General features: G+C 35.6%; 1 protein-coding gene across 2 annotated transcripts in view; it reads left to right on the forward strand.

Moving 5' to 3' along the window:
* Nucleotides 1–24,814, forward strand: part of LOC140157188 (uncharacterized) — a 47,337-nt gene extending 22,523 nt beyond the window's left edge. For both annotated transcript variants that reach the window (XM_072180304.1, XM_072180303.1), the window contains 11 exons: nt 5,048–5,125; nt 5,302–5,376; nt 7,885–7,956; nt 8,149–8,292; nt 9,835–9,900; nt 10,914–10,988; nt 12,360–12,431; nt 16,724–16,780; nt 17,309–17,517; nt 20,993–22,939; nt 23,555–24,814. In XM_072180304.1, coding sequence (XP_072036405.1) covers nt 5,048–5,125; nt 5,302–5,376; nt 7,885–7,956; nt 8,149–8,292; nt 9,835–9,900; nt 10,914–10,988; nt 12,360–12,431; nt 16,724–16,780; nt 17,309–17,517; nt 20,993–22,939; nt 23,555–23,634 — 2,875 coding nt within the window. In that variant the 3' untranslated portion in view covers nt 23,635–24,814. The remainder of the gene's footprint in view (nt 1–5,047; nt 5,126–5,301; nt 5,377–7,884; nt 7,957–8,148; nt 8,293–9,834; nt 9,901–10,913; nt 10,989–12,359; nt 12,432–16,723; nt 16,781–17,308; nt 17,518–20,992; nt 22,940–23,554) is intronic.
* Nucleotides 24,815–26,786: the final 1,972 nt, after the last annotated feature.

Here is a 26,786-nt window from a genome sequence, read left to right on the forward strand (position 1 = left end):
GGTTTGAAGAAACATGTAGAACTATTTGGATTTTTAGATAATCACAAAAATCTTTACCAGTATGGCTTATACTTTGTGCTAGTTTGGGACCAATATTTGAAAAATACTCATTGAACTTATCAGCAATTATCTTAGGATTTGTTATTGTTTCCCCATTACTAACAAATTTTTGAGACATGTTACGCCTTTTACTTCTCAGTATATTGTTGAGAATCTTCCAAGTATTTCTCATACTGTACCTTTCTCTTTCAAGCAATGAAGAAAAATAATGACGTTTTGCCAGTCGGAGTAAAGATGTTAGCTTACTACGATATGATTTATATTTAGAAATGTTTTCCTCTGTTGGTTTTTTTTTTGATTTCTTGTACAATATATTCTTTCTACGAATCGATTTTACCAACCCTTTAGTTATCCAAGGACATCTAGGGTCATGTTTCTTGGCCCTCTTGTTGGGTTTACATTTTGGAATACACTCATCATAAAGTAGCATAAATTTTTCAATGAACTTATTATATGACATATTTACATCATCAGATGAACAAATAAAATCCCAGTCTACGTTTTTCAGCTCATTTTGAAATTTTTGTACATTTTGCTCAGTTTTATACCGTGTGTTAAAATTACAGGTACCTTGAAGATTATCAATCTTTCTGTACAAATTTAAATTTGTAGATAGAAAGATTGGAAAGTGATCGGTTATATCTGTTACCATGATTCCAGATGTTTGACATGTATAACAATTGGTAAAAATGTTATCAATAAGAGTAGCTGTTTTTGTGGTAATTCTTGTAGGCTTTGTAATACATGGATATAAGGAATAAGATGACATAGTATTTAGAAATTCAGCAGTAGGTACATGAACATCTTCATTTAACAAATTAATGTTAAAATCACCCATCAAGTATACAAGTTTATTTTCTTTATTAATAATCGACAGAACTCCATCTATATACTTATTGAATTCATGTATCCCTTGATCAGGAGGTTTATATACAACACCAATAACAATGTTTTGCAATCCTGTTCTTTCTATTTCTAGAAAGAGACTTTCAACATATTCAGGATGTTCAATACCATCCAAGTCATCACGGAGTTTATAATGTATGTTGTTCTTCATATAGAGGCAAACGCCACCACCGCCTTTATTCTTTCTGTTTGCAAATTCAAGATTATAACCGCTAACATTAAAATAATCATGTGGCTTTTCTTTTAACCATGTTTCCACCAATCCTATAACATGAAAGTCAATATCAATAGTACACATGTAATCTCTAAACGAATCAAAGTTCTTATCCAGACTCCTAATGTTAAAATTAAGGAGTGACAAATTTTCAGAAGATTCGTTAGTAACATCTCTTAACTTAGTATCAGTATAATAATTAGTGTGACTGTTAAATTGCCCTGTATTCATATCATCCTGGTATTTTGTTGGATCAATAGCCAAGTGTTCATATTTATCAACATTAAATTCACGTGGAGTATCATCAATATCAAAATACTTGTACAATTCTAATAAGAAATTTTCATCATCAATGAAGTGGTTAAATGGTAAATTCATTGTATCATTGCATTTTACACAAAACCAATAATGATTGTCATTTTTCATGAATTCTTTTCTGCTCAGATTGCTACATGATTTATGCACAAAACATTTACAAGTGCTACATTTCAGTTTTCTGTGATTTTTCTTAACACGCTTTTGGCATACAGAACAAGGGCTACATTCAGACATCAAAACACAAAATAATATATATATATAAAATTACAATTTAAAAACAAACAAACAAATTTTTTGCACTCAAATAAATTTGAGGTCAACATTAAGTATGGCCCACATGCCACAAACAATATTTGGGTGAAAAGTACTGTACAACAATGAAACGTCAGTCAGGCATTATCAGAATTACTTAAAGAACCACATGTATTACTAGGTACATGTATATCACAGATTACTAGAAAAAAGAAAGATACACCCAGTATAATAGTACCTGTCAATAATTTTCGCAAACAAAACAACAACAAAAAGATTTTCCTTTAACCATTTTCAGGCTTAAAACATAACCAAGCTGTTGAATAGGGAAAACTGTTAACATGGTAAAAATGGTACTGGTTGAGGGTGTACATATTGTAAGTAAACCATTATCTTGATCAGTTAATAACATAAGGTGTCAAAAACCAACATCTTCTATAGTTAATGAGAGACACAAACTGTAGTAACATTCTATTGACACAGTTTCGGAATTACATCATCATCATCAACATCTTGTTCAACACCACCAGGGTCTTTAATACCTTTTACTAGAGTTGTTACCAACAAATGTTTAACATCAAACAATAATTTCTGTAGACACTCTTTTGTCATCAACATCAGCCTCAAAAACTATACCATTTTCACTAGTCAACATTAGGCATTGGCAACACAAATGGTTTTTGATATTACAACTACTAATATTTCATAGTACCAATTCTATTAGAGTCAATAACAACATGATTTTCATGTTAAACAACACCACTTTGCAACAATTTTATTGCAGCTAGTACAGCATAGAAATCATTACCAGCAATTGGTTTGTGTTTAAAACCACAAGATATTATAAAGAACATTTTTAATATAAAGTCATTACCAACAATAATGTTTTGTGTTGAATACCACCAGTATTACTAACACTATTTTGTATTAGTAAATACCAACATAAGTATCATATTATAGCATCACCAGTAAATTCACAACACTTTACATTCAGTACCAGCATCAAGTTCAAAACCACCTAAATTTTTATTATAACATTTCATTCAAGTCATTACCAACTGATTCGTGTTGTATACCACTAGTATTACTATTAACACAATTTTTTAAAACACCAACATGTTTCATGTCATTATCAACAGCATATCAACAACATATTTTCGTTCAGTACCATCGTTAAGTTTCATGTTCAGTAGAACATTTTTAATTCTAGTCATTACCAACAATTGTTTTGTATTTAATACCATCATTATACTAGAGTCAATACCAGCATTAAATACATGTTAACATCACCAGTACATCTGCAACATTTTTCATTTATTTTATTATTTCAGTCATTATCAATATCCAGTTCAAAAACCACTAGTTTTTCATTCAACTAATCTATAATATTTACCAACAAGGGTGTCATGATCAACATCATCAAACTTTATTTGCATCAAATCATAGACCCTGTTGTCTATGATCAAAATAATACACACATAAAAACATTGTATCACATAGGTAGTTTAGTAGGACTACTGTCCCGTAACTACATGATAAAGACAATAATCACAATAATATAGTATAATTATTTTACATGTTTTACAATATCAAGTGCAATGTCACTGTTACTGACGCGATTGATCAGTGGACTCCGAGTACCACTTTATTTTACATTAAAAGTCTGTAACTTCACTTTAGCCTTTACCGTAGGCTCCGTGCAGTAGTTCCCTGATGATATTACACTGTTACAGTGACAGTAAAGAATTATAATTATATAGTACAAAATGTTTGTAAAATGTTCACATACAAATCGCTAGCCTTTACCGTAGGCTTCCGGCCTTTGTTCAGGTTAGCATCTTGTGTTGAGTAAGTTCAGCATTTACATTCTGATTGGCTTTTGCTCTTACCGCTCTTTTTGTTTCTCGAACTCTTCGAAGACTTCCTTGTCAGGAAGTTTCTGCCAATCGCTGGTATTTCTTATTTGAATTATTACAGTTTTACCTGGGGTACTTGTTGGTGCTGCTACAAGGATGCGGCCATCGTGACTCCATGTATTCTTAACACCAGTTCTCTTTGCTGTATTGGTAAGCAAGTCTTGGTTAATCCTGGTCAAGTCCTCCTTTATTGTGATGTTGCTACCTTTTAATTTCTTTCTGTCTTTCATCACATCATTTCTGGCTTTGTAGTTGGTAAACTTCATCAGAATTGGTCTTGGTTCTGGTCTTGGTTTACCCACTCGATGACTGCGATCTATGTCTCGATCGTCTATTGTCACGCCCAACCTCTCCTTAGCCATAGTTTTGATGAGTTCATTTGTATCTTCTTTAGGATTCTCTGTTATTCCATTTATCCGAAGACTATTTCTACGGCTATATTGTTCAAGATCATCGAGCTCATTTTGGACATTAGATAGTTTTTCAGAAAAATCATCATCTACTTTCTTTCTCTGGTTCTTGTCCTCCTTCAATGTGTCAATCTCTAGTCTTATCTCATGTATTTCACTTTCACATATTTCGAGTCTTTTTCCAATCTTTTCATCAACTACTTCAGCTAATAGCTGTTTCATGTAGGCTCTATATTCGGAGCTTGCCATTAACTGGTCAGTAATACCCTGAGATGGAGGTGTACTATGGTCTGTATTGTTAGAAGTCTCCATATTAATCACTACATATAGTTCATCACTACATCAGTCAGTGTTGTACAGGTAGCTATAGTAGAACAGTGATAGGCATGTAGGCTCAATACTTATCACTGATTATCCCATTGATTTGTGTGTAATTGGGAGAGAGAGTGTGAAACACGTCTTCACTCCTTTTTAATAAAAAAGCTACAATATAGCGCTCTTTCCATAAAAAGGAACAATATAGCGCTCTTTCAGCGCACCAGGAAATAGCTTCCATTGACTTTCTTTACAAACAGGGTCCGAGAAAACGTAATTTTCTTGATTTGAGAGCGAATCAGGTCTTCAAAACTTACACTTTCTGCAAGTTAAAGGTCAGATAAAAACAGGCAGTTCAGTGAAAGCATACGGAGTCCATTGACTTTTCGCAGAAAATTACCGACTAGATCACCCTGTAGCCCACGCCGCTTACGCCTGCTCACAAATAGCTTGGTGTTTCTGAAATGTAACACATTTGGAAAGTTTAGCCAAATCTTCATAAAAAGCGGATCCTTCTCATTGTCCATATACAATCTATTTCCCAGGCCTAAATGAGGAATAAAAATATGAATCAGGGCCTAATAGTGTGTTTCTTCAAAGTTTATAGGAGGGTATAGGAGATTTGTATTTACATGTTTCTTTCCTTTTGTTTACAGTACAATTTCTTCTGATTGTCTGCGAAACTTGTCAGGAAGAATATTTAGTCCGACAAGCAGTCCATTCGTTGGCTCAATGTAAGTTGATATATGTTATCTTGTTATTCTTGATATTTTAAGAAATTTGAGAGTAGATAATAGTAAGTCAGTGGTCGGACAATTGCCATAGCAACAACAATATACGCCACTTTTGTTCGATTTTAAAAGCGATCATGCAGAATAGATGACCTTAAATGTTTTTTTCTTCTTTATAGACACATCGAGTTTATGCCTAAATTACAAGAAATATCACCAAATGCATTCGATGGTATCTCACAATTTGCTGATCTGTAAGTTATGAGTTTTAAAAGAAAATATCACTTAAGAGTTGTAAAAAAGCTAACAGCTGCAAAGAATTTTTGGTTTGGGTTACATTATAGTACTCATATTAAATTGAACATAAAACTGATCAACTGGACTCACATTTATTTGAGAGGCTACTGTATCGCACCAAATCCAAGGTGTATCTTCAGGCCGTCTGATGATCTGGCGGCAAAAGGTTGTTGACCTGTGACAAGGTGGTGTTGCCAGAGGTCGTGGATCTTGAGTCGAACTTCTTAGGAATGTTCTTGACCTCTGGCAACACCACCTTGTCACAGGTCAACGACCTTTTGCCGCCAGATCATCAGACGGCCTGAAGATGCACATTGAATTAGGTGCGATACCGAAGCCTCTCAAATAAATGTGAGTCCAGTTGATCAATTTTATGTTCAATTTAATATTCATTAAACCTGGATGAATGACAACCTTCATAAACGTATCTTTAACCAATTTAGCCAGGATAGCCTAAATTCGGTGAGAGATTTAGAGAGAACTCCTAGGAAATTAGCAGACCATAGGAACCATCTACGCTTTAATTTGCGGTGTTTACATTCAAGCGTTACACCGCGAAGTTTATGGATCAAACCCTTATGGTGAAAGGATTTAAAGCGGGTAAGATAAAGCACAGAAAGAATTTTACGATCGGTGTTTTGAAGAAAGAAATAGATAGTATTTCTGAGAAATTACGCATTGAGTTACCAGTTATTGTTTATGAGGAAGTGATACAGTTCACTATGCATGCGCAGTTAACCCAACATCAGCGATCGAAAGAGAGGCAACAAAACAAGTTAACAAGGTTGTTGAATTCGACGCGATCGCGTTCTGATTTGGATTCCAATTGGAGGAATAAGGAGGGTTTACAACCCGACAATGGAGTAAAAGATAAATGGGTTAAAAATCTTTCTAGTAGACTGAGAAAGACGTGCTTGCGAAAGGTTTGAACTTCGCTGTGACACCGAATTTTATTCTTCACGTGGAACTGATTACAGCTACCGAGTCGGCCATTAAAAACAACAAGCTGAATGCAGATGATGCCGATGAATTAAGAACAAAGTACGACGTCTACCGCTTCCTTGGGTGGTACACATGTAAATAATACCGACACATCATACGAAGTAATCTTCCTCATGTAACTGAATGTCTTGGATCTTATTAACAAAGTCCTGCGAATTGATGATACGGTGCTCCGACTTCCCAACCAAAGGGCCAATTACATATGCCACATGTTTGGCAACATTGTAGGTAACTGAGTCTACGCTACTGAGAATTGGTCTCAGAGGAGCATGTTCTTTGTGAATCTTGGGAAGGCCGTAAAACTTGGGCTCCCCCGCTTTCGAACACTTATTGTGCCGACAAACGAGGACACACACAAGATGTTTCACCCTAAACTGTGGACCTACTTCCAACCGAGGACTGTCCTCGGTCTCAAACTGCTGCAAAAGACCTCAAATGCATGCTAGATGCTATTTGCCTGAAACCGAGGACCACACGTGTAAAAACTACCGTCCGCAGGGTGATGGCTAAAATTCCGTTTCGTATTATACACAAAAAAATCCGCCATTTTAGTCCACGGTTAGGCGATGAAAACATCATACACACGTCCTCGGTTAGATAGCAAAACACAATGTCCACGTTTGGAGGCAAACACAGACAGGGGTGGGGGTGTATGTGGGGTGTGTGTGTATGTAAGGTGTGTGTGGAGAAGATATAGGTGTGCGTGAGCTGTGTGACTGTGAGATTTTGCCTCAACAAGTGCAATTAATTTCTTCGAGTAATTTTATGGTGTTTTCATGTACTAGTATATTTTATATGTTTTTTATGTCTTTTAATGTAAGCATTGCATATGTAATATTTCATGTAATTTGGCCTACGGGCCACGAATTTGAAATAAATTTAATCTGAATCTGAATCTGATTGGTATTTAGGTTCAGTAAATATCACCTCAAACCTTAATATATTTGATAATATCAGAATAACCTTGCAAAAATTGTACCACACAAAATTCAAATTTAGTCTCCTTAAATACGCCATTTTAAGCTAATTCACTACATTATGAGCGCCACAATGTAAACGCATGGAAAGCACATTTTCTATCAAACAATTATTTTACACCATCTCCCGACACACCCCAGTTATGTTTTAAGTGTGTGCAGAGTATGCAGGCCCCTTCCAGACCAGTCTTGGAATTTTGCGAAAAATAGTCCATATTCTATTTAATGTCATGTCTGTAGTTGTAAATTAAGCAAGACGTTTTTTAGTAGTTATATCTAGTTTCTGATAATCAGCTTTATTATTTATATACAAGCAAGTAGTATGACTTACTTTGAGAGCAAACAGTATCTGCTATTTTATTTATTTGTGTACTGCATTCTTCCACTTATAAATGGAGTATCAGGTATTTTATTATTTACCAATACCGTACTGCATGTTCATTTGGAGACAGTATTATTTCAAATGTATTTAATTTCCCTCCGCAGAAGAATACGCTCCACCGGGTTGACTCGTTTGCCAGAAGGATTATTTGACAATACAACAATCTTGAATTACGTGTAAATATTAACACATTTTTCTTTCAAATCCTTAGGTCTTGAAACGTTATAAAGCAATTACGATCGTTTTAGTACCTATAATTTTAAGATTAGTTTCTCGTTTCCTGATTACTCAGAAGCTGACTTGACAATTCATATGTTTTATGAATCAATGTGTCAATATCAATGTTTCTTATTTTTTTTTGTGTCAAGGGACCTATCTAAAAACCGCCTGGAGGATTTGACAGATAACTTCTTGAAATCTTCACCAACGCTAAGTGTACTTTCCCTGTTCAGAAACAATCTCACACATTTATCAGTCGATGTCTTTGCAGGGTTGAAATCTCTCAAGATATTGTAAGTCAATTTTCTAAACAATTGCATCTTTGTCATTTGTAATGATTTTTTTTACAGGTTGTACCGTAATGGTAAGTTAAATCAAGGTTCAATTAAAGTAGACCTACTCTCTAAAAAATGCCCGATTGAAATATTTCAATCTTTTAACGATTGATGATAGGGATTAATCTAAACAGATTGAAAAATAGATTGAATTGAGTTTTGTAGACTGCGGTAATTAATGGCATCCAGGCGTTTGGATTTGTTTTTTGAAATATAGACATGTTTTAAAAAGTGGACTTTACCCTTCAACAGAATGTATACCACATTATATTTCAATTTAGACATTAAAAATCTTTTACTAATTATCACTCAACATTACTCCGGAGTATGGAAAACACAGTAAAATAATTATTAGATGGGAAGGGTAATATTTTTTTTGGTATTATAGAGAATAACGTTTTAAGTTTTACTGTGTAACTTTTTGTCGCAAACACACATCACTGACAGATTAAAGAAATATGATAATATCAATTTAATTATACCTGTTTTGGATGAGTGGCATTTTCTAAAATGTATTGAAATTATTTGATAAAGGCAAAATGTCAAATGACTTTTGATTATCTTCAGCCCATGTTTGGATATTTTATCCAAATTTACACATTATTTCAGACATTTTGTCACTAAGTGTCAGTGTTTTTGAGCCTGCCCTAAGTGGCATCTTTTTAGTATTATGTTGGTATTCCCCGGTATTTTTCCACCCAAGCGGGTAAATGAATTTACTAGATTTGGCAATGGCCAACCCTGAATTATATTGGCCTATTTCTCAACTATAATTAAAATGTTTATTTTGCCCATTTTTATATTAAATAACATAGGTCCCAATGTTGCACAAAATAATAAAGATCCATGTAGAATCACAGTCGAAAGATGTAAATACTGAACAAAAATGTACTAAAGTTTAGATTGATTGCAGGAAATTAAAATACTATTACCTATTTGTGCATGCTCAAAGAAGACTTGAAATGAGCAATGTGTATCTGGATTAAGTTTCAAGTCTATTAGAAACACGCCTCATTCAAGAATCCAAATGTATGGGCTAATATGAATTCTTTCAGGTTTTGTGTTGAAATTGCTCAAAATGATATTAATTTTTAGCTTCCATTGTGCACTGTGTGATATTTATTCCTACTCCGAAGTTGTAAACATGGTAAATGAATAAATTGGCATATGTTATGAAAAGAATAATCATTTTCATTATTCAACAGAATTTTCAAAATGCAAGTTGAATTCAAGAGATACTAGTTTTATGATAATTATAATATGGTGCCCAATTTTTTGTGGGCAAAATAATTTACTGGGTGGGCACTTTTGGGCAATGGGCAAGTTGAATTTACTGCTTGGGCAAAATAATTTACTGGGTGGGCAAATGCCCACCCAGTTAACATGTTATTTACCTCCCTGTATTCTACCCATGGTACGAGTTATGGGTACATTTACTTTACGACTTAACAATAATTAAATTTAAAGTCTTTTTGATTGACTTGTTATCTTTTATATCAGATTACTGTTTCACAATAGACTTACGGAAATACCAGACCTAACACACTTACCGAAATTGGAAAACTTGTAAGTTGGTTTATCTCGAATATGTTTAAAGTTAGACAAAGTATCATTTATGCAGTGGAAGTACTTGGATCTCCCACCTCTAAGAAAATCATCACTCGGTCACCATAGTGGAAGGTCTTTGTCCATGTTTTCTGAGATTCAGAGAGAGTTTTGATGCAAATCATTTGCCAAATGATAATACAATCATAGGCATATATCATACAATTTTGATAGCAAAATTAAGGCAAGCTTTCAAGTGAAGAAGGTTAGTGGTAGGAATGGGACTATTCTAAGACTGTATCATGTATCCTATTCAGTTTGTCAAGTTGCCATTCACGACAGAGGGGGCAGTTAACTAAAGCAACCATATTGTGGTCCAGGCATGGCCACCAGTTAGGGAAACATAATTTGGAACTTAAAGTCCTACCTTCATATTATCAGGTTTGCTGGTGGTCAATGCTGGTGAGCCTTCACTTTCAGCATCTCTGTCACCAAAAGCATCTCTGTCACTTAACCCTAACAGCCTAAGGGCTTTTCGGCGACGGGAAGGGAAAGAAGGAAGGAATAAAGAAAGAAAGAAGTTGTTTGCTCTGGGTGGGATTCGAACCCGAGACCCCTCGCATGCCAAGCACACGGTCGGCGACACCTTGCCACGGGTCTTGGGCTTCGCTGGCCAGCGAAACCGTGCCTATATATCACTTAGGGCGATTGCGTCATCATACCACGCGGGATGCACGCACGAACAGCGCATATATCAAGTAGTATTTTGTAGTACACGGTACGGTTAGGGTTAAGCAAGCAAGTAACAAGTAAGCATGTAGGGCTGTGGGTGTTGTTTGAGTTTGTGTATTACTGTTAAGGTATTTACGCGAGTGTGTGGGTCTTGTGGATATTGTGTTGACGTTTGTGGGGGTGGGTTGAAGAGTGGGTTGTGTGACCGGGTTTGTGTGTGTTTGGGGGGAGGGGGGCGTTGACATTTCCGTATTAACAAGAAGTCAGTTTATTGATCGAGTCTTTTATTCATTCCATATAAGGTATCTATTTGATAACGACATTACATATGTTGGCAATACGTCGCTGAGGACATCAATGCAATTAATTACGACAGTGTAAGTAAACATTTCAAGAAACATGGATCGACAAGGATTGAAATGGGAAGAGAAAGTAAGAAAAAGGAGAAGAGAACATACGTGATTTAAGGATTACACGCGAGTTTTTCCGCATTGCAAGTAACCACACATCAAACATTTTATTTCTCAACTTTGATCAGCGGTTTCCAACCATGAACATTTGAATCATATCAGAAATATACTTCATTTAAGTTTGCTATTATTTGCAATGGCCACTGACAAAGGTGTTTACGTCAGTTTTGGGCTATATAGCTTTTAAAACAACTATTACAAACAAACTACAAAAACAAAACAAAACATTTTAGCCCATTAGCATCGAAATTACAAATGTATTCTCTCTTTGTAGACATCCGGTAATACAGGGTGTCCCCCAAAGTTGATCAAGTATATTTTGATATGTAAAGAAGCCTGTACCCGTTAGCTTTAATAAACCGAAACAATTATTTCAATCGGCTCATAACTTTTGAAGATATGCCCTTTTAAAGAAATGTATCAATTTTTCACTCTGTCCACGGAGGAGGTTTGACTACTTCAAAGATTTAAAAGTGCATATACCATGCATGAATATAAAACAGTCCTCGATGATAACTTAATAAAATATCAACTTTATTTTAGGGAATGTGTTTTACCGGTGGGCTTATGGGTTATGGATTTTGTTAAGTGTCATTAATTTGGGCGAAATTGATGTGGGATGGGGCTTATTTTGCTATACTTGCAATTTTTCTTGGTTATTTTATGTCAATTTTGTTTTATTATGTTTCTTACTTTCTTACTTTATTGTTTCTTGCTTTCTTTTTATTGACAAGTCATTTCTCTTTTTGGAATAGAAGGTAGCCCTGAAAAGGGCTGTTTAGTTTGTCTTTGGTTCTTTTGAAGTGAGTTTACTGTGCTGCTCTGCCGTCTACCTGGTTGCCTCCTTGACGAATACATGTTTCAGCCCTAGTTCTCATTGCATCAATTGCGTTGCGTACCAACCTTGTGCCTCGGATACTTGCGAATATAGCAGTAATACGATTTCAAAGATCTTGGATTTTGCCACAAATGAAGAAATCAAGTGGTGATCTTGCAGGCCACTCCACAGCATGACCCATCCCAACCACTCTGTTTGTTATCCGTGGACAGAGTGAAAAACGGGCACTTGTCTTTAAAAGGGCATATCTTCAAAAGTTGTGAGCCGATTGAAATGATTGTTTTGGTTTATTAAAGCTAACAATTAAAGGTTGCTTTACATACCAAAATATATTTGATCAACTTTTCAAAAATGGGCGAAAAAGAGGGCGCAACGAGGGGCCTCTTTTTTTGGGGACACCCTGTATTATTAAGTATATTGATCAGAACATATCATTGCAGGCACATGTATTATAACCCAATAGCAACGATTGAGGATTATTCATTTGACTTGCTAGCACACGGAGGAAAGGTGTAAGTATTTGTAAAGATGCGTTGTTTACGTTTTTATATGACCCTTCAATGTGTTTTATTGTAAAGTTTAAAGTTTCACACCTTTTAATTGTAAAGTAATCACAATGCTATGCCTACTAAGGGTCGTTTTATCTTTTCAGTTTCCGTAAGTCTATTGTTCAGATACGAAAACGCAAGGGATTAAGTAAGTTTACTGTAATCTGACTTCATTGTTAACTTTGAAGTACCAATCAGCTTATTTCAATAGAGGCGGAAGAGACAAGGTTATGTTAACACCGGTGTTTTTAATGGTCTTGCGCCCTCTCGTCTTTGACATTGATCTACATTAATTTGACAAAATGCATGCCAATCCGACTGACAAAGTCCACTTTTTTCTGTAAAAACGTTGAAAATAAGCCCTTAAATCACAAAAGGTCCGCTTATGAGCCTGTCGCACCCCAATGCACTTGTGCAGGGCCACAGTGTCGCCCTTCCCTCGTATCAATGTCTATCTCCCTATTTTGCTTCCTCCTGCCCCCCCCCCCTCCATGATCAGTCTCCCCACTATCTCCCCGGTCCCTACTCTCTCCTCTCGAGTTCTTCTCTTTCTAGCCTTTCCGTCTCTCCCTCTCCTCTTTTTCTCCCTCACCCCCTCCCACTCTCACTTGTTCAGTCTCAAGTATCTCCATCCCTCCCTCCCTTGCAAAATTTATCAGTATGATCCATGACTGAAAATAAGCTCTGCAAAAATAAACATTTAAAATAAACCCGAGTCTTGCATATAGGTCCAACCAATTATCAGATTAGCTTGCCATTGTTACGAATGAATAGAATAAATTATCTTTATTTGCAATTCTTTTGTATTGCATTTCAATATAAAACATGATTACCAAATCGCCACTTTACGCGCCTCAAAGGGAGATATTTGGCTATTTCAGACGCTCGTTTCATCGCCAATATAAAAGACTTTTGCTTATAACTTGGCAACATGGTTAGTATATATTTCAATGCAAGACTATTTTTACGAGCTACTTACGCCTAGGCGTAAGTGCATATACACCAAACACAAGTCAATTGAAGCGAATTTAGGACCGTAAAATTTAGACTCTTCTTTTGCCTAGATTAGCGCCCAACCTCTCATCTCAAGGTTTTATGTCAAAAATTAACATAACTTACCAAAACGAAAACTGAAATTCACGAGCTTCAAATTATTAGTAACTAACAAAAGGCTAGAATAAAAGATTGGTCACACCTGGGAGGCTACCACTTCAGAATAACAATGACTTACAAAAACGGATACGGATACGGAAACAGAAACTGTAAAGATATAACGACGGAAAGATATCGGATTAAGTATAATACGCTCAAGGTCATAAAATACGTTATGGATAGAAGAGTTTTAATTTTACAAATTAACCAAAATCTTGACACTGAACTGACCTATAACAGTTTCGTATGTCATTCATAGTGCAGTGTCGTCCACGGCAAATTCACCGTAACCTTTCCAGCCATAAACCCGCTTATTGAAGATTAAACTGATATATGCAGTACTAAACCATTATATAGTAATCTATTGTCCAATGCAAATTTATTACCACCTGATAATATTGATCCGCTACGGACGACTAATCCAATCGATAATGACGCTATTGACATGTACGAGCGGAGCTCCACTGACCAAGTTTTTGGGGTATTTTACACTGGTTTGCAGCTGTTTGCTGTCATTTACTCATCAAGGCGGACCACCGTTATTATAAGGAATATGCCAATTATTTAAAGATTGACATGTAGAGAATAAGCCATAATTGATTGACAGAAAGTACTAAATTTGTACCCATGACGGTTTTATGACACCAATATTCCAAACACGACCAAAAATGGCTGCCTGGTGAAGCAAAATGTGCATAGGGATAAGACGGCGAGTTTGGATAGATGGTAGGATTTCTTTTTGATGAAAATGTATGTTCCCCCGTTATTAAAGCTTGTACCGGGTTGAAGATTCAGATATTTGGAAAAGAATAAGTAATTGAAACATAGAACAAGTACTAAAATCATAGCTTTTATACTTTTTGATATATGATGCTAACTACACCAGGCACAAAAAGAAACTCGTCAGTTATATATTCATCCTTGCTGTTCAATAACTTGATATTTTAGGATTATTCTAAAATATACATTTTGTTATTTGGACTTTGCTTTCTCATTTGACACCCTGTTCGTGAAAAACGAACAAGAATTGACGAAAATATGCGCCTTCAAACCATCAAACCCCAAAATCAAAAGTTGCATTTTCAACGATTTTCAATGGGACACATCGTTGTATTGCACACAAGCACCACGGGCTAATCAATAAAGCACACAGTGTAACAGGCACAATTGAATCGTTAAAATTGCAACTTTTCATTTTGGGGTTTGAGAGTTTCGAGGCCAATATCTTGGTCAATTCTTGTTCAATGTTAGTGTTCACGAACAGGGTGTCAAATGAGAAAGAAAAGTCCAATTAACAAAATGTATATTTCAGAATAATCCAAAATTGTTAAGTTATTGAGCAGCAAGGATGAATATAACTGACGAGTTTCTTTTTGTGCCTGGTGTAGTTCATCACGTATAGCACAGCGCTACCAGTAGGGTTCAATTGCCTATTGTGAGTGCCCCTGTGTTGTGTGCATACATGTAGTTAACAATAACTGCATGATGTGACGACATACTTCTTCAGAGTGATTGGTATCCCATCATCCTCTTTGCTGGTGGTAACAGAGCTCCATCTCGAGGGGGCGCGGTCTTGAGGATATGGTCATACACGTGACTTAAATGGTGGGCCTCTCGTCTCTATTCATGATGACTGGGCCTCTTTTCCGAATCCCAAGTATATTCTCGGATGAAACGAGTGCTCGTATCACACTGTAAAGATTTATTATGGTTGATAACATGGTTTTGTTGGATAGCATGATATGCTATGGCTGACCTCCTTTGTTCTGTGACAGAATCTTTTCTGGTCTGGCGCGTAAAGTTCTTTCCGATTTTTCAGTTTCTTTCTGATGTTACTACAGTTTGGTGTTCAATTTTCGGTCTCTCCCACGTGATATAATGGGTGGTGGGAGCTAAAGTTGAGATACTGGTCTGTATGGTAGCCTAGCGGTAATCCATAAGTTTGCTTGAGTCATCCCTCTTTCCTGACGTTAGTGTGTCTAAAAACAAAATGCGTAATCTCGTGAACTTTATACTATATGTTGGATCGGTGTTATTGAGGTGGTCTGTGAGGTTGTCAACTTTGTCTTTTGTTATTTCAAGGATGTCGTCGACATATAATTCATCCACAGCCTTGTCTTACACACTCCATAGGGGCTGTTGCGATGGCATGCTCTTCTAAGAACTCCATACAGATTAGCTGTGATCTCCGATGACAGTCAAGACAGGGATGACAGTCAAGACATGTAGAAAGAGGAAGACAACATCAAGAAGGCATTGAAGATTTGTGACTATACCCAGAGTGGACTGATGTGACGGACAAAAAGAAAATCAGGGACAAACCTTCCATCCAAAACAACCAAAACTAAAACCAAATATCCAAATGACTTGTAATAATTTATTATGTGGAAGGTGTGATTGAGAGGGGCAATCGGCTGTTTAAGAAGCACAGCACTGCAACTGCCATGAAGCCGAACACCTCTTCGAGGAAGCCCTTTGTACATCCGGAAGATGGATTCGGAAAAAAGGCCAAATATCCCTGACAAAAGCTAGCAAGACCACAATGCATACTTGTGTAATTTGTTTACTTTAGTGATAAGGCATCTGGCATCTATTTCGAAAACTATTCAACAAATTTGAGATATTGCCAACATGCAGTGTTCCTGGAGCACATTAGGTGATTTGCTTCCAAATAAAATAGCATCTGATGAATTGATATAGTGGACATTTTGATGTTTTCTGTAGGGGGATTTAAAGCCTAAATGCAAAATGAGGTTTAAAAAATACATTTTCCAGAGTCAAGACGCAGGTATCATTATGCCTCAAATCACTTATTTATTGTCAAATCGGTGCAGAGTAGGTAAGATATGAATATTAAAAGTTAGACCAAAGTAGCTCAAAGTACTATACACCTGATCCGTGAACTTTGACTTTTTAAAAGACAAATTCTTGTTTGAAGTATTTTGTATGGCCGTAGGTGTATGCGGGGGGGGAGCTTGTTTAAATAATTGTTAGATCTGTACTTTAATTAGCATCGGGTAAGATTTTCCGTTCTGTATTTTTTGACAACGTGGTTTCTTCGTAACATTCAAATATTGTTTCTCTACTCACATTATAATTATTAGATTTATGACTACTGAACATCTATACCAGTTGCCGAAAGTTTTTGCAGATATTACCCTGTAAGTTTCTCTTTAAGTGTAAAAATATTGATCACATTTTTCTCATGACCCTTCTCATGAACATTACAATTTTAGGATATGTTTAGGACATGTTTCCTCCAGATGGTATGAACAGTATTAATTTTTGTCATGTATACTTTAAACAATGTACCTTACATCCATTAATTATTTATATTGCATATTAGAATGATGTTTGTATTTTTTTATGATGATTGGGATAAAATAATGTCGAATTGAACTGAACAGTGATCACCACGCCAATGGTGACATACCACTCGTACTGTTCTATGGAATATCCAAAACCCTGGATAATGTAACTCAAAAACTTGGAGTCATGTTACTATGGTGATAAGCCTCAATGTAACCTACAAATACAAAACATCAAATCAAACAACATCAACCATTACACCTGTAAAATATAGATGCTGCGTAATAACAGTAACATATTAAAATTATAGTTAAACACCCAGATATATATTATTTATACTGTCTAACAATGTCTTTGCTTATTCCTTCCATTGCCATTAGTTTTTCTATTGGTACTGACGTAGAAGATATCAAATGGACATTTAATAATGAGAGAGTTGCTAATTGCTTTCGAGAATCGGGCTGTAATTGCTACAAAAACCAAACAAGATCAGGATACGTATGGGAATGTGTACCATGCAGAGTTGGATACTATGCCAAACATTACAAACATTCATTGTATTATGCACCATGTACAGCTTGTCCCGCAGGTTGGTAAAATTCATCAGATCATAGACCCGACAGATGTTTTTTTAAACTTATTAAGCATTCCATGTGTGCATGGGGTGCATTAAAAGGAAAGGTGTAAATATGTCGTGTACATTTTTATACCCTTTATATAACACGACATTTAAATGTTTTCTGTGCAGTAAATTACCAACAAATGTTTTTTAATGTTATGAAAACGTTTTATACCATTAATGTACCCTTTATATAACCTGAAATTTAAACGTTTTCTTACAACCTTTTATAACCTTTTGCGAATGATGTCGAAAACGTGTTGTGTTTGCTGGGTATATACAATCGGTCAGTTGAGAAAGATACCCGATTCACGCAGCTGTTGCTAAAGTAAACATATTAATTATGTATTTGATAGTGTCACCGCTGTGTCATGATTTGAAAATTTCACACCGCTTGTGCAAATGCACCACAGCTTGCTGCAACACTTTTAGAGTTCAGTATGAGCAAATAAATTATGAGTTTTTAATAATATATCACACACCCATACACCACCAAAAACGAATAAAACACATAATGTTACATAATCATTTTGCCGACAAAATAAGGCCAATGACTTGATTTGACCTGAGGTTTTTGTGACTCGTTACCAGGTTGCCAGCTTTCACTACATCGTCTGTGCAGTGCAAATCTGATTTGAAATCATTGATATCTACGCATTTAGTAAGAGGTCCAAGAAAATGAGGTTGGGCAAAAATGATCAAACTTTTTCGAAAAAAATTGCCTTTTGAAGCTAAAATTACCACGTAATTGTTAATTTATTTTATTCGAGTGCAGGTTTGGTGTAAATAGGACCTATCTAAAGAGAGAGAGAGAGAGGGGGGGTCATTGAGTCTAAACTGATTAAAAGTGTCATTGGGTGGCAGATTTGCAGGAAAAAATGTCTATTTGACATGCACATGACGACTGCCAATATATGTGAGTGCCCCGGGTTATATTGGGTAAGCAAGAGTAATCAGCTGGCCTCGAATGTATATGGTCAATTCCAGCGAAAGCGGGACAAAATTCTCTCTATGTTAACTTTCCACTTTAAAATGTCATTAATAAAGGAAATCACGTTATTGATGGAGCATATCATGTCAAGTCCAATGTGCTCTCTTTGTGCATATAGGCCTTTACTAGCAAGTCATACCAGGGGACAAGTTATGATGGCTTAAATGAATTGGCGTTACCCACGAATTCAAAGATAAAGCACCATAATGTCATTGAATGTCCTTCAATCAAAATGAAATTATTACCGTTAGAAAGACGTTTGCATGATCTCTCATCATATGTAAAACGATTGAATTCCACCGAAGTTTGTGGACTCTAGAGGCCATTAAGTCAATTTGGCTAATAATTTTGTTACCCGCGTATCAAAAAATAAAATGATCGTTCTGTAAAATGTTAAGTGAATATGCCATAAATGACTATATCATGAAACGAAGTTTCGTTCTATAATTCTGAGGTCCAAGTGATTATTTTATGCAAATACGTTTTACCCATAAAATTCCATAAAATCAAATTTGACGTTACCCACGTATCAACTGTTACCCACGAGTCCAGCTAATATAATTGCCATAACTTAAATTAATATTTAATGACTTTGGACACTGAATTTAGTTTGACAAGCGTTTAAAATTGTAAATCGTAAAAATAAGTTCACCGCTTTAAAAAAGAATCTACGACGGTTTAAACTTTTGTTACCCACGAATCCCGAATAGATGCTAACCTTGAAAAACAAGGAGATTGTTTATTTTAAGTTTAAATCAGCACATATTCAAGCCATGGGTATGCTATAATTTTTACAGTACTTACAGTTTATGCACCTAAGAAACGCAAACCCCAAACGGTACTACAGTACTTATAGCTTTACCCACGAATTCGGCGTTACCCACGAATCCAAGGATTTACTCATAAATTATATGTTTCTTATGCATCTTAACATTTTGAAAACATGCGAAATAGGTTCCAAAACAGTCCTGTTTAATAGCGTCCTCTTGAAGGTATACTGAAGCTGTATCATGAAGTTCTGATTGATTATCCTAAATTACCATTTTTTGGGTAAATGCAATTGGTTAGAGAAACGGGAGTCATTGAAACACAATGGAGGAATAACCGCATGATAGTTTCCAACCTTCTGTAATATTTTCATTTTGCCGCTTACCAATACATACCTTCAAATATGTGTTACCCACGAACATTTTGGTTACCCACGAATCCCTACTTAAATTATAGTTAACAATGTATTGATAGTGTTTTAGTTCATAGGAACTGTCAAACACGAGTTAATAGAATATTGCTGCATGAAAATATGGAATGATTTTACTAAATTAATATTATAAAACTGTTTGCTCTGTCTATTTAAATTTGGCAACATCATTATTCTCAAGAATTTTATACCCAAAATGCCATAATGATCCATTCTAAATATTCCATGTAGTTTGTATTTTGATTAAAATTCATTTTAGTGCCATTGCAGCCTGAATTATTGACATACGGAAAAGTATTTTTTATTTTTATTTAAAAAAATTAATAGGAATTGCTATTTTCCAGACGCTGTTACCCACGAATCCATCCGAGATCCTCATCCTGCGACGAGATACAAAATCTAACTTTATATTTATATGAAGCATTTATTCTAATCTTTCGAAATAATACAGTAATGTTAAATGACAGCCACTTTGGAAAGAGTTCGAAGAATTGACACAATCTTAACTGTACACCTGGTTCTTTCTTAAAATTTGTAATAACCAAAATATTTCTTTGTAGATATATGTAATAAAATTCTATTTTACGTTCAAAGTCTTCACCGATTTCTAGTGTATATGAGTCACACATAAAATATTGAAAGATATTAAAGAAAGTGAAATTTTATAACGTACAACAGGTGAAAAAGGCTTGAATTCGTGGGTAACATGCATATGCGCATTTAACACTTTATTTGGTCTAGCAAGAAAAGTTATTTTTCAATCCGATGGCACTTCCACCTGATGATTCACTAGATATGATCGTCTCATTTGATAAGTCTAGAATTAAAAAGGAAAACATTTTCAAAATGGCCCCCAGAGAGAATTTTGTCCCGCTTTGGCTGGAATTGACCATATACTTATAAACACTAATATCTATTAATACGAACATGAACCAAGACCACCAAGTGCGACTAAATTCCCACGCAATATACCTCTTTGCAGAAAATGATAGGAACTTTATCATCAAAGTATTTTCCGAAGGAAAAAAATCGGAGAATGCTTACAATAACATCACAAAGTTGACAACATATTAAAGACACATTTGCTGCACAATCTGGTGCCGCGTTCCACCTTTGCATTTAAATGTTACTAAGGTCACTTCCAGACTTTCTGTCTCCAAGCTTTTATGACAGCAAAGAGGTGGTCACGTGCGTATTTATAAATACGTATTTATAAATCATGACAGTCTGCTGACGATTTTGAATGATATTTTCAGGTGGATTCTATCAGGATAAAATTGGACAAGATACTGAGAAGCTGGATGAGATTGGCTGTAAGAAGTGTAATCCTGGAACTTATGTGCCGTTAAAACAGTCGCCGGGGACAAAAGCTGAAGATTGCCAAGTATGTCCTACAGGAACTGATAAAGAAAGATTTGCTGGTTTTCGCGCGTGCCCTTGTTTAGATGGATATTTTCGAACAAATAGGTTTGAAACTTGCAAACAATGCCCTGAAGAAGGTATTGATTGCTCTTTTGAATACCAAAAATTGAAAAATGGATACTGGTGGGCATGGGACTTTGACGGAAATGAAACAGCAGGTTTTATAGAAATGTTGAAATACAAAGTATTCGTAAAGAATATTCTTACTGAAGACGACAGCTATGACAAAAATACCGTCAGTTATATTGGGCAGATACCTAAAGCATTCAAGTGCCCTAAAGGAAATGACTCCTGCCCTGCAAAGAATAGTACAAAAGACGAGTACAAGATAACTCCATCTTGCGGAACGGGTTACGAAGGATGGCTGTGTTCTGAATGTAGCAATGGATACTACCCATGGTTTGAATACTGCTTTGTATGTCCATCATGGTGGCGTTTAGCTTTAGAAGTAGTTATTGTCATTGTTGTTGCTGCTGCAATTATTGCGGTTGCAATTTGGGATTACAAAAAAGAAGAAAGATCAACGCGATCTCCTATAGATACTTTAGTTGGTAGGTTTAAAATTGTCCTGGCTTACTACCAAATAGCTGGGGCAATTTTAACATCTATTCATAACATTCACTGGCCAAAAGAAGTTTCACAGCTGGCAGACATCTTCAGATACTTGGAACTGAACATATTTAAACTCTTAGCTAAGCCTCGTTGCTTCATAGATGTTTTGCAATTCGACATTTATGGGGAATTTGTGATCGGCATGACATTCTGTGCTGTGGTTATCCTCTTACCATACACGATTTATGTATGCCTGAAATTGTACAACCTATGCCGTTTTCGTCATGCTACCATTCCGAATGATGTCCACGAGTGGATGAAAAAACAAAGGGCAAAATGCTACTTCGCTGTAGTCGTCTTGTTGTTTATAACCTTCCCAACAGTATGCCAGGTTATCTTGGGGCTTATGCCACCAGCTTGTGATGATTTCTGTCTTGTTACCAATGGTACCGACTGCACGTACAGCGTTAGCAAACTAAGATCAGATTATGCAATAAACTGCAACAGTTCGAAGCATGAACACTTCCAAATAGCGGCGTACATTGGTCTCATATACGTCATTGGATTTCCTATTAGCACGTTTTACATAATAAAGAAACAGTTTTCTACGACAGAAAATGGAAAGATCCAGACTAATGAAACAGATTCTCAACCATCTGAAGAACGAGGTGAAAGTAGTACGGCTTCAACAATTATGGAAGACGACAGAAGTCTCAACTCAGACGAAAATGCACAAAGAGAGCTCTTATCAATCAACGGACAACCACCAAATGACGAGGATGAAGATGAAGAAATTTGTAACAATGACACATTGTCAGAGAGCGATATATCAAATGCTTCATTAATTGAAAGAGTAATCTCTTCTAACAGTGATCCACTACACATTCGATTTCTTTGCGAAAACTATAAACCCAAATTTTGGTTCTGGGAAATCGTTGAATTGTCACGTAAACTGGTTCAAACATCGCTTGTAGTTTTGCGGGGCTCAGAGGATCCTTTTACGCTGGGTTTATCCATTGCAATCTCGGTTATTTACACTGTTATTCACGCATACCTAAAGCCAATGAAAGATAACTTTGAACACTGGCTGCAGATGCTGTCACTCATGGCCATTTTCTTCAACTTGTTAGCAGCTATATATTTTATGGTTCCTTACAGCAGCCATAGACAGGCGCTCATGAGTGTTTTCATCCTTATACTCAACTTGTCAGTTGTGCTGTTGGCTGTAGGTAAGTTTGCTGAATAATCTGAATTAATCACATTCCAGTCGCAAATTATTAGTTACTAGCGTAGGCCTAAATGTTTGCGAGTTATAAAGTTGAAATTGCAGTTGTAACCGCGAAATAACGGTACTGGCTGAAGTGTGCGCCCTGTTTATCGCGTAAAAATACAATGTATATAGATGGGTTATGCCGGTATTTGACGAATTAGATGACCATGATTCAAAGCTTTTCGTGACATGAATTAATTCGAGCCCCACTCCTATGTGCTTGCGCTGAAAGGTGAAACAAACACAGTTCTTCTCTGCTGTCAAATGAAGTCTCTGGTATGAAAATAATGAGTCAAAAACAAAGCAAAGTTCTATAATATTTATGTATTAGTTTTCCTGTGATTTCCTCGACAAGTATTGACAAACATTTTCACTTGTTTTCATTTTAAGTATCTTATTGTGTGGTCTAATTCATGAGCAGATAATTGCATTTACCAGTTACTTGATTTTTGTATGATAGTATACCCATTCCCCCACAAGAATAAATTCAAACTCGTAATAGATAATGAATTTATTTATTAGAATTTCAGCTTTCAATGATCTCGTTATTATACATCACTTCTTATTTTTACAGGAAACATTCTCATCGTTACATGGAAAACTGTGAAATCTGTGAAAAGACGGCGTAGTAATGCTAGCTGTTCAAACATATGAATACATGAATACAAAAGCCACCTAAGTCCATGGGAAGTGATTTTGAGAGAAAAACCTGTGTATCATTTTAATTCCTTCAGTTAGATTTACTTGGTCAATATGGTAAGTTTTACGTGCAAATGAGTGGATTAACCTGTAATAGGTATGACGATTAGCATTTCAGGGACTTCGTGGGGTTCATTTTAAATTTTGGACTTAGGTGGTTTTTGAATCATATACAAAGACAACAATGTTAAATTGAGATTACCACTAGTAAGATAATACAAAATAAAGCACACAGGTATGTATAATGTTGATAAGCATTCTGCCATGTAATATAAACCACACACTTTCCTTTATTAAACCCATTCTTTTCTTCAAAAGTCACTCTCTAGCAATGAATGTGTTACAAGTGGACTTTTATACATACTGGATTTCAATCAATGTGTTACAAGACTCAAATCATGGAATTGGGTGATTCTTTCATACATGCTATTTTTCACATGCTCAATAGACACAGAGGGCGAATTTGAGTTGTTCTTTCATACATATGACAGGCCTATGTATAGCAACAATTTCCAATGCTTAACTCAATTTGGCCAAAGTATGGACTTAGGTGGCTTTTGTATTCATATATTCATATGTCTATGTTGCTGTACTTCAATGGCGAGATTAGTGACCGATGGTTCATCCGTCAGCCGGAGACAAAATATGCCTACATAGGACACCATCATTTACATTATTAGTTGCCAGAAAAAAAATCAGACTTTTTCAAATAAAAATTATTACTTCTATATCTAATGTACATTCAAACAACATCACTGCAATTCATTCCTAAAGTTTATCTCGTTCTTTTACATGATTTAGGAAAAAAATATTTGTTTTCTTTGAACAAGTTCATTAGGAATGTTGATAGCAACTGTGAATTTTGTTCATTTTGAACAATTCCAAGTAAAAACGAAGTTGATTTACTCACGTTTTAGTGACGTTTCACCACTACGTTTTGTTCAAAATGAACAAAATTCACAGCAAAAATATTTGTTATTGTTTATAATTTTAATCCTTAGCATTTTTTGTACCACAATCCGGGACAAAATTGTTGGATCACTTGGAGCATGTGCTTTGTCATTCATTGATCCCCCTTTCGCCCTTATCAATGTTGAATCCTTGAATTTCGTTTCTGATGTTGAATTGGGGGAGGGGGAGGGGGAGTGATTGGGGGATAGGTGTTGGTTAAAGCTCTACGTTACATATCAACATGTTTCATAAGTGAATTCCATGGTGACTGTGAGGTCATTTGAGGCTTCCTCGTAACACAATGGGTGATCCAACACATTTTGTCCGTGATTTCAGCTCTCTTTTGGTAATGGAATGACACATTTATACCTTACATATTAATGTATTATACATATAAATGTATTTTTTCTAATGACGTGAGATAACCTTAAATTTTACCTATTTAGAAATAGAAACTATTTGCTTTAAATATAATATGCGTAGGATTGTAGATGATATAATTCAAACATTTGTGCTTGACACATCCCATGTATGGTACTCATGAATTTAGCTTTCGCTAAATTCTTAGGTAAATACATGTAAGTTTGTTAATATCTTGTTTCTACGTAACAAGTCTACATACAGTCTCCTTAGCAGGTACATTTATTCAAAGTTAAGAAATTATTTTTAACAGCTTTTGTTAAACTGAATACGTACCGTGTTCTTGACCTATTATGTTGTTTTCCCAGGTATAAAGAGAAACCTAACCATTTTCCTTAAGCTAAGTTTGCATCAAGCTAATGAATTGTGAAACCTTACCATTTTCGTAACCAACTAACAATGTTTTACTAGCATGAAAGTTCATCTGTGTTGGTAGACTTCATAATTGGAAATTTAAACTTATGATCTCAACACAAAACTTAAGACGTACCTCAAATTTTCGGTCACAACTTTGACCTTCATCTGGAGACTGACAATCCATTCTGTGTTCAGAATCATACATTGGTGAGACTGAAAGATCTTTGAAAACCAGATTCTCAGAACACCGTCGTCCGAGTACTACCTCGTCTGAAGTCTCCCAGCACATCCACATTGAATCCCCGGCCACCAAGTTGATTTGGATGAGGTCAAAATCCTCGACCGGGACGCTAGATACTTTGAAAGGGTGTGAAGGAGTCAATTTACATCAGAGTCAACCAACCATCTCTCAACCGCGACGGGGGCCGATACAAGTTACCCAGAGTGTACGTCCGGGTTTTGGGGTCAAGTGTCCAAAAGGTCACTGATCCCAAACTTGGGTTGCCAGTCTCCAGATGAAGGTCAAAGTTGTGACCGAAAATTTGAGGTACGTCTTAAGTTTAAATTTCCAATTATAACAATGTTTTAGATATGGCATTGAATCTTTACAGTTTCATTGCCAATAATAATAATAACAACAACAACAACAACAACAACAACACTAAGAATATTGACAACAAAAAATAACAATGTTAATAATAACAACAATAACAAGAACTTGTATACCTTTCCTTATATTCAGACATACACGGGAGTGGGTGTGGGGATTGTGTTGGAGGTGGGGTGGATGTGTGTTGGAAGTGGTGGTGGTGGTGGTTGGGGGGTGTTTGTGGAAGTGTGAGCCGTGCCTTACACGAACATTTTTATGTCAGATTTTGTCTACATCATGTTGGTTTCACGTTCATTTTTTCACTTCATTTGTCAGATTATGTCTATTTCATGTTGTTTAAACGTTTGCAATTTGTTCACTTCATTTGGACGTCTATGCCTGTTCCAAAAATTTAAAAATCTGTATTTTGTTGAATTTTATAATGTTTGGTTCAGAAAATCATTAACAAGCCCGTTGATAATAATTACGATAGAGATACAGTCCCTGCGTAGTTGAAGACTACACTAGGTAGTACCCATTTATAAAAAAGAATGATTCAGAAATTCAAATTACTGATCTGTATCCATTCTTCCGTGTTACTCTAGAATACTGAAAATTGTTGTATTTTAATAAGATGACTTAAGTAATATATATATGGATATAAATAACATTCAATTGCATGGCTATTACTGAATTTGTTAATAAAATTAAAATGCATTTGAAAGTAAAACTACAATTTGCATTTATTTGGATTTGTCAAAAGCATTTGACACGATCATATATAATTAGT

The sequence above is a fragment of the Amphiura filiformis genome, chromosome 7 (genome assembly GCF_039555335.1).
Source record: "Amphiura filiformis chromosome 7, Afil_fr2py, whole genome shotgun sequence".
Lineage (NCBI taxonomy): Eukaryota > Metazoa > Echinodermata > Ophiuroidea > Amphilepidida > Amphiuridae > Amphiura > Amphiura filiformis.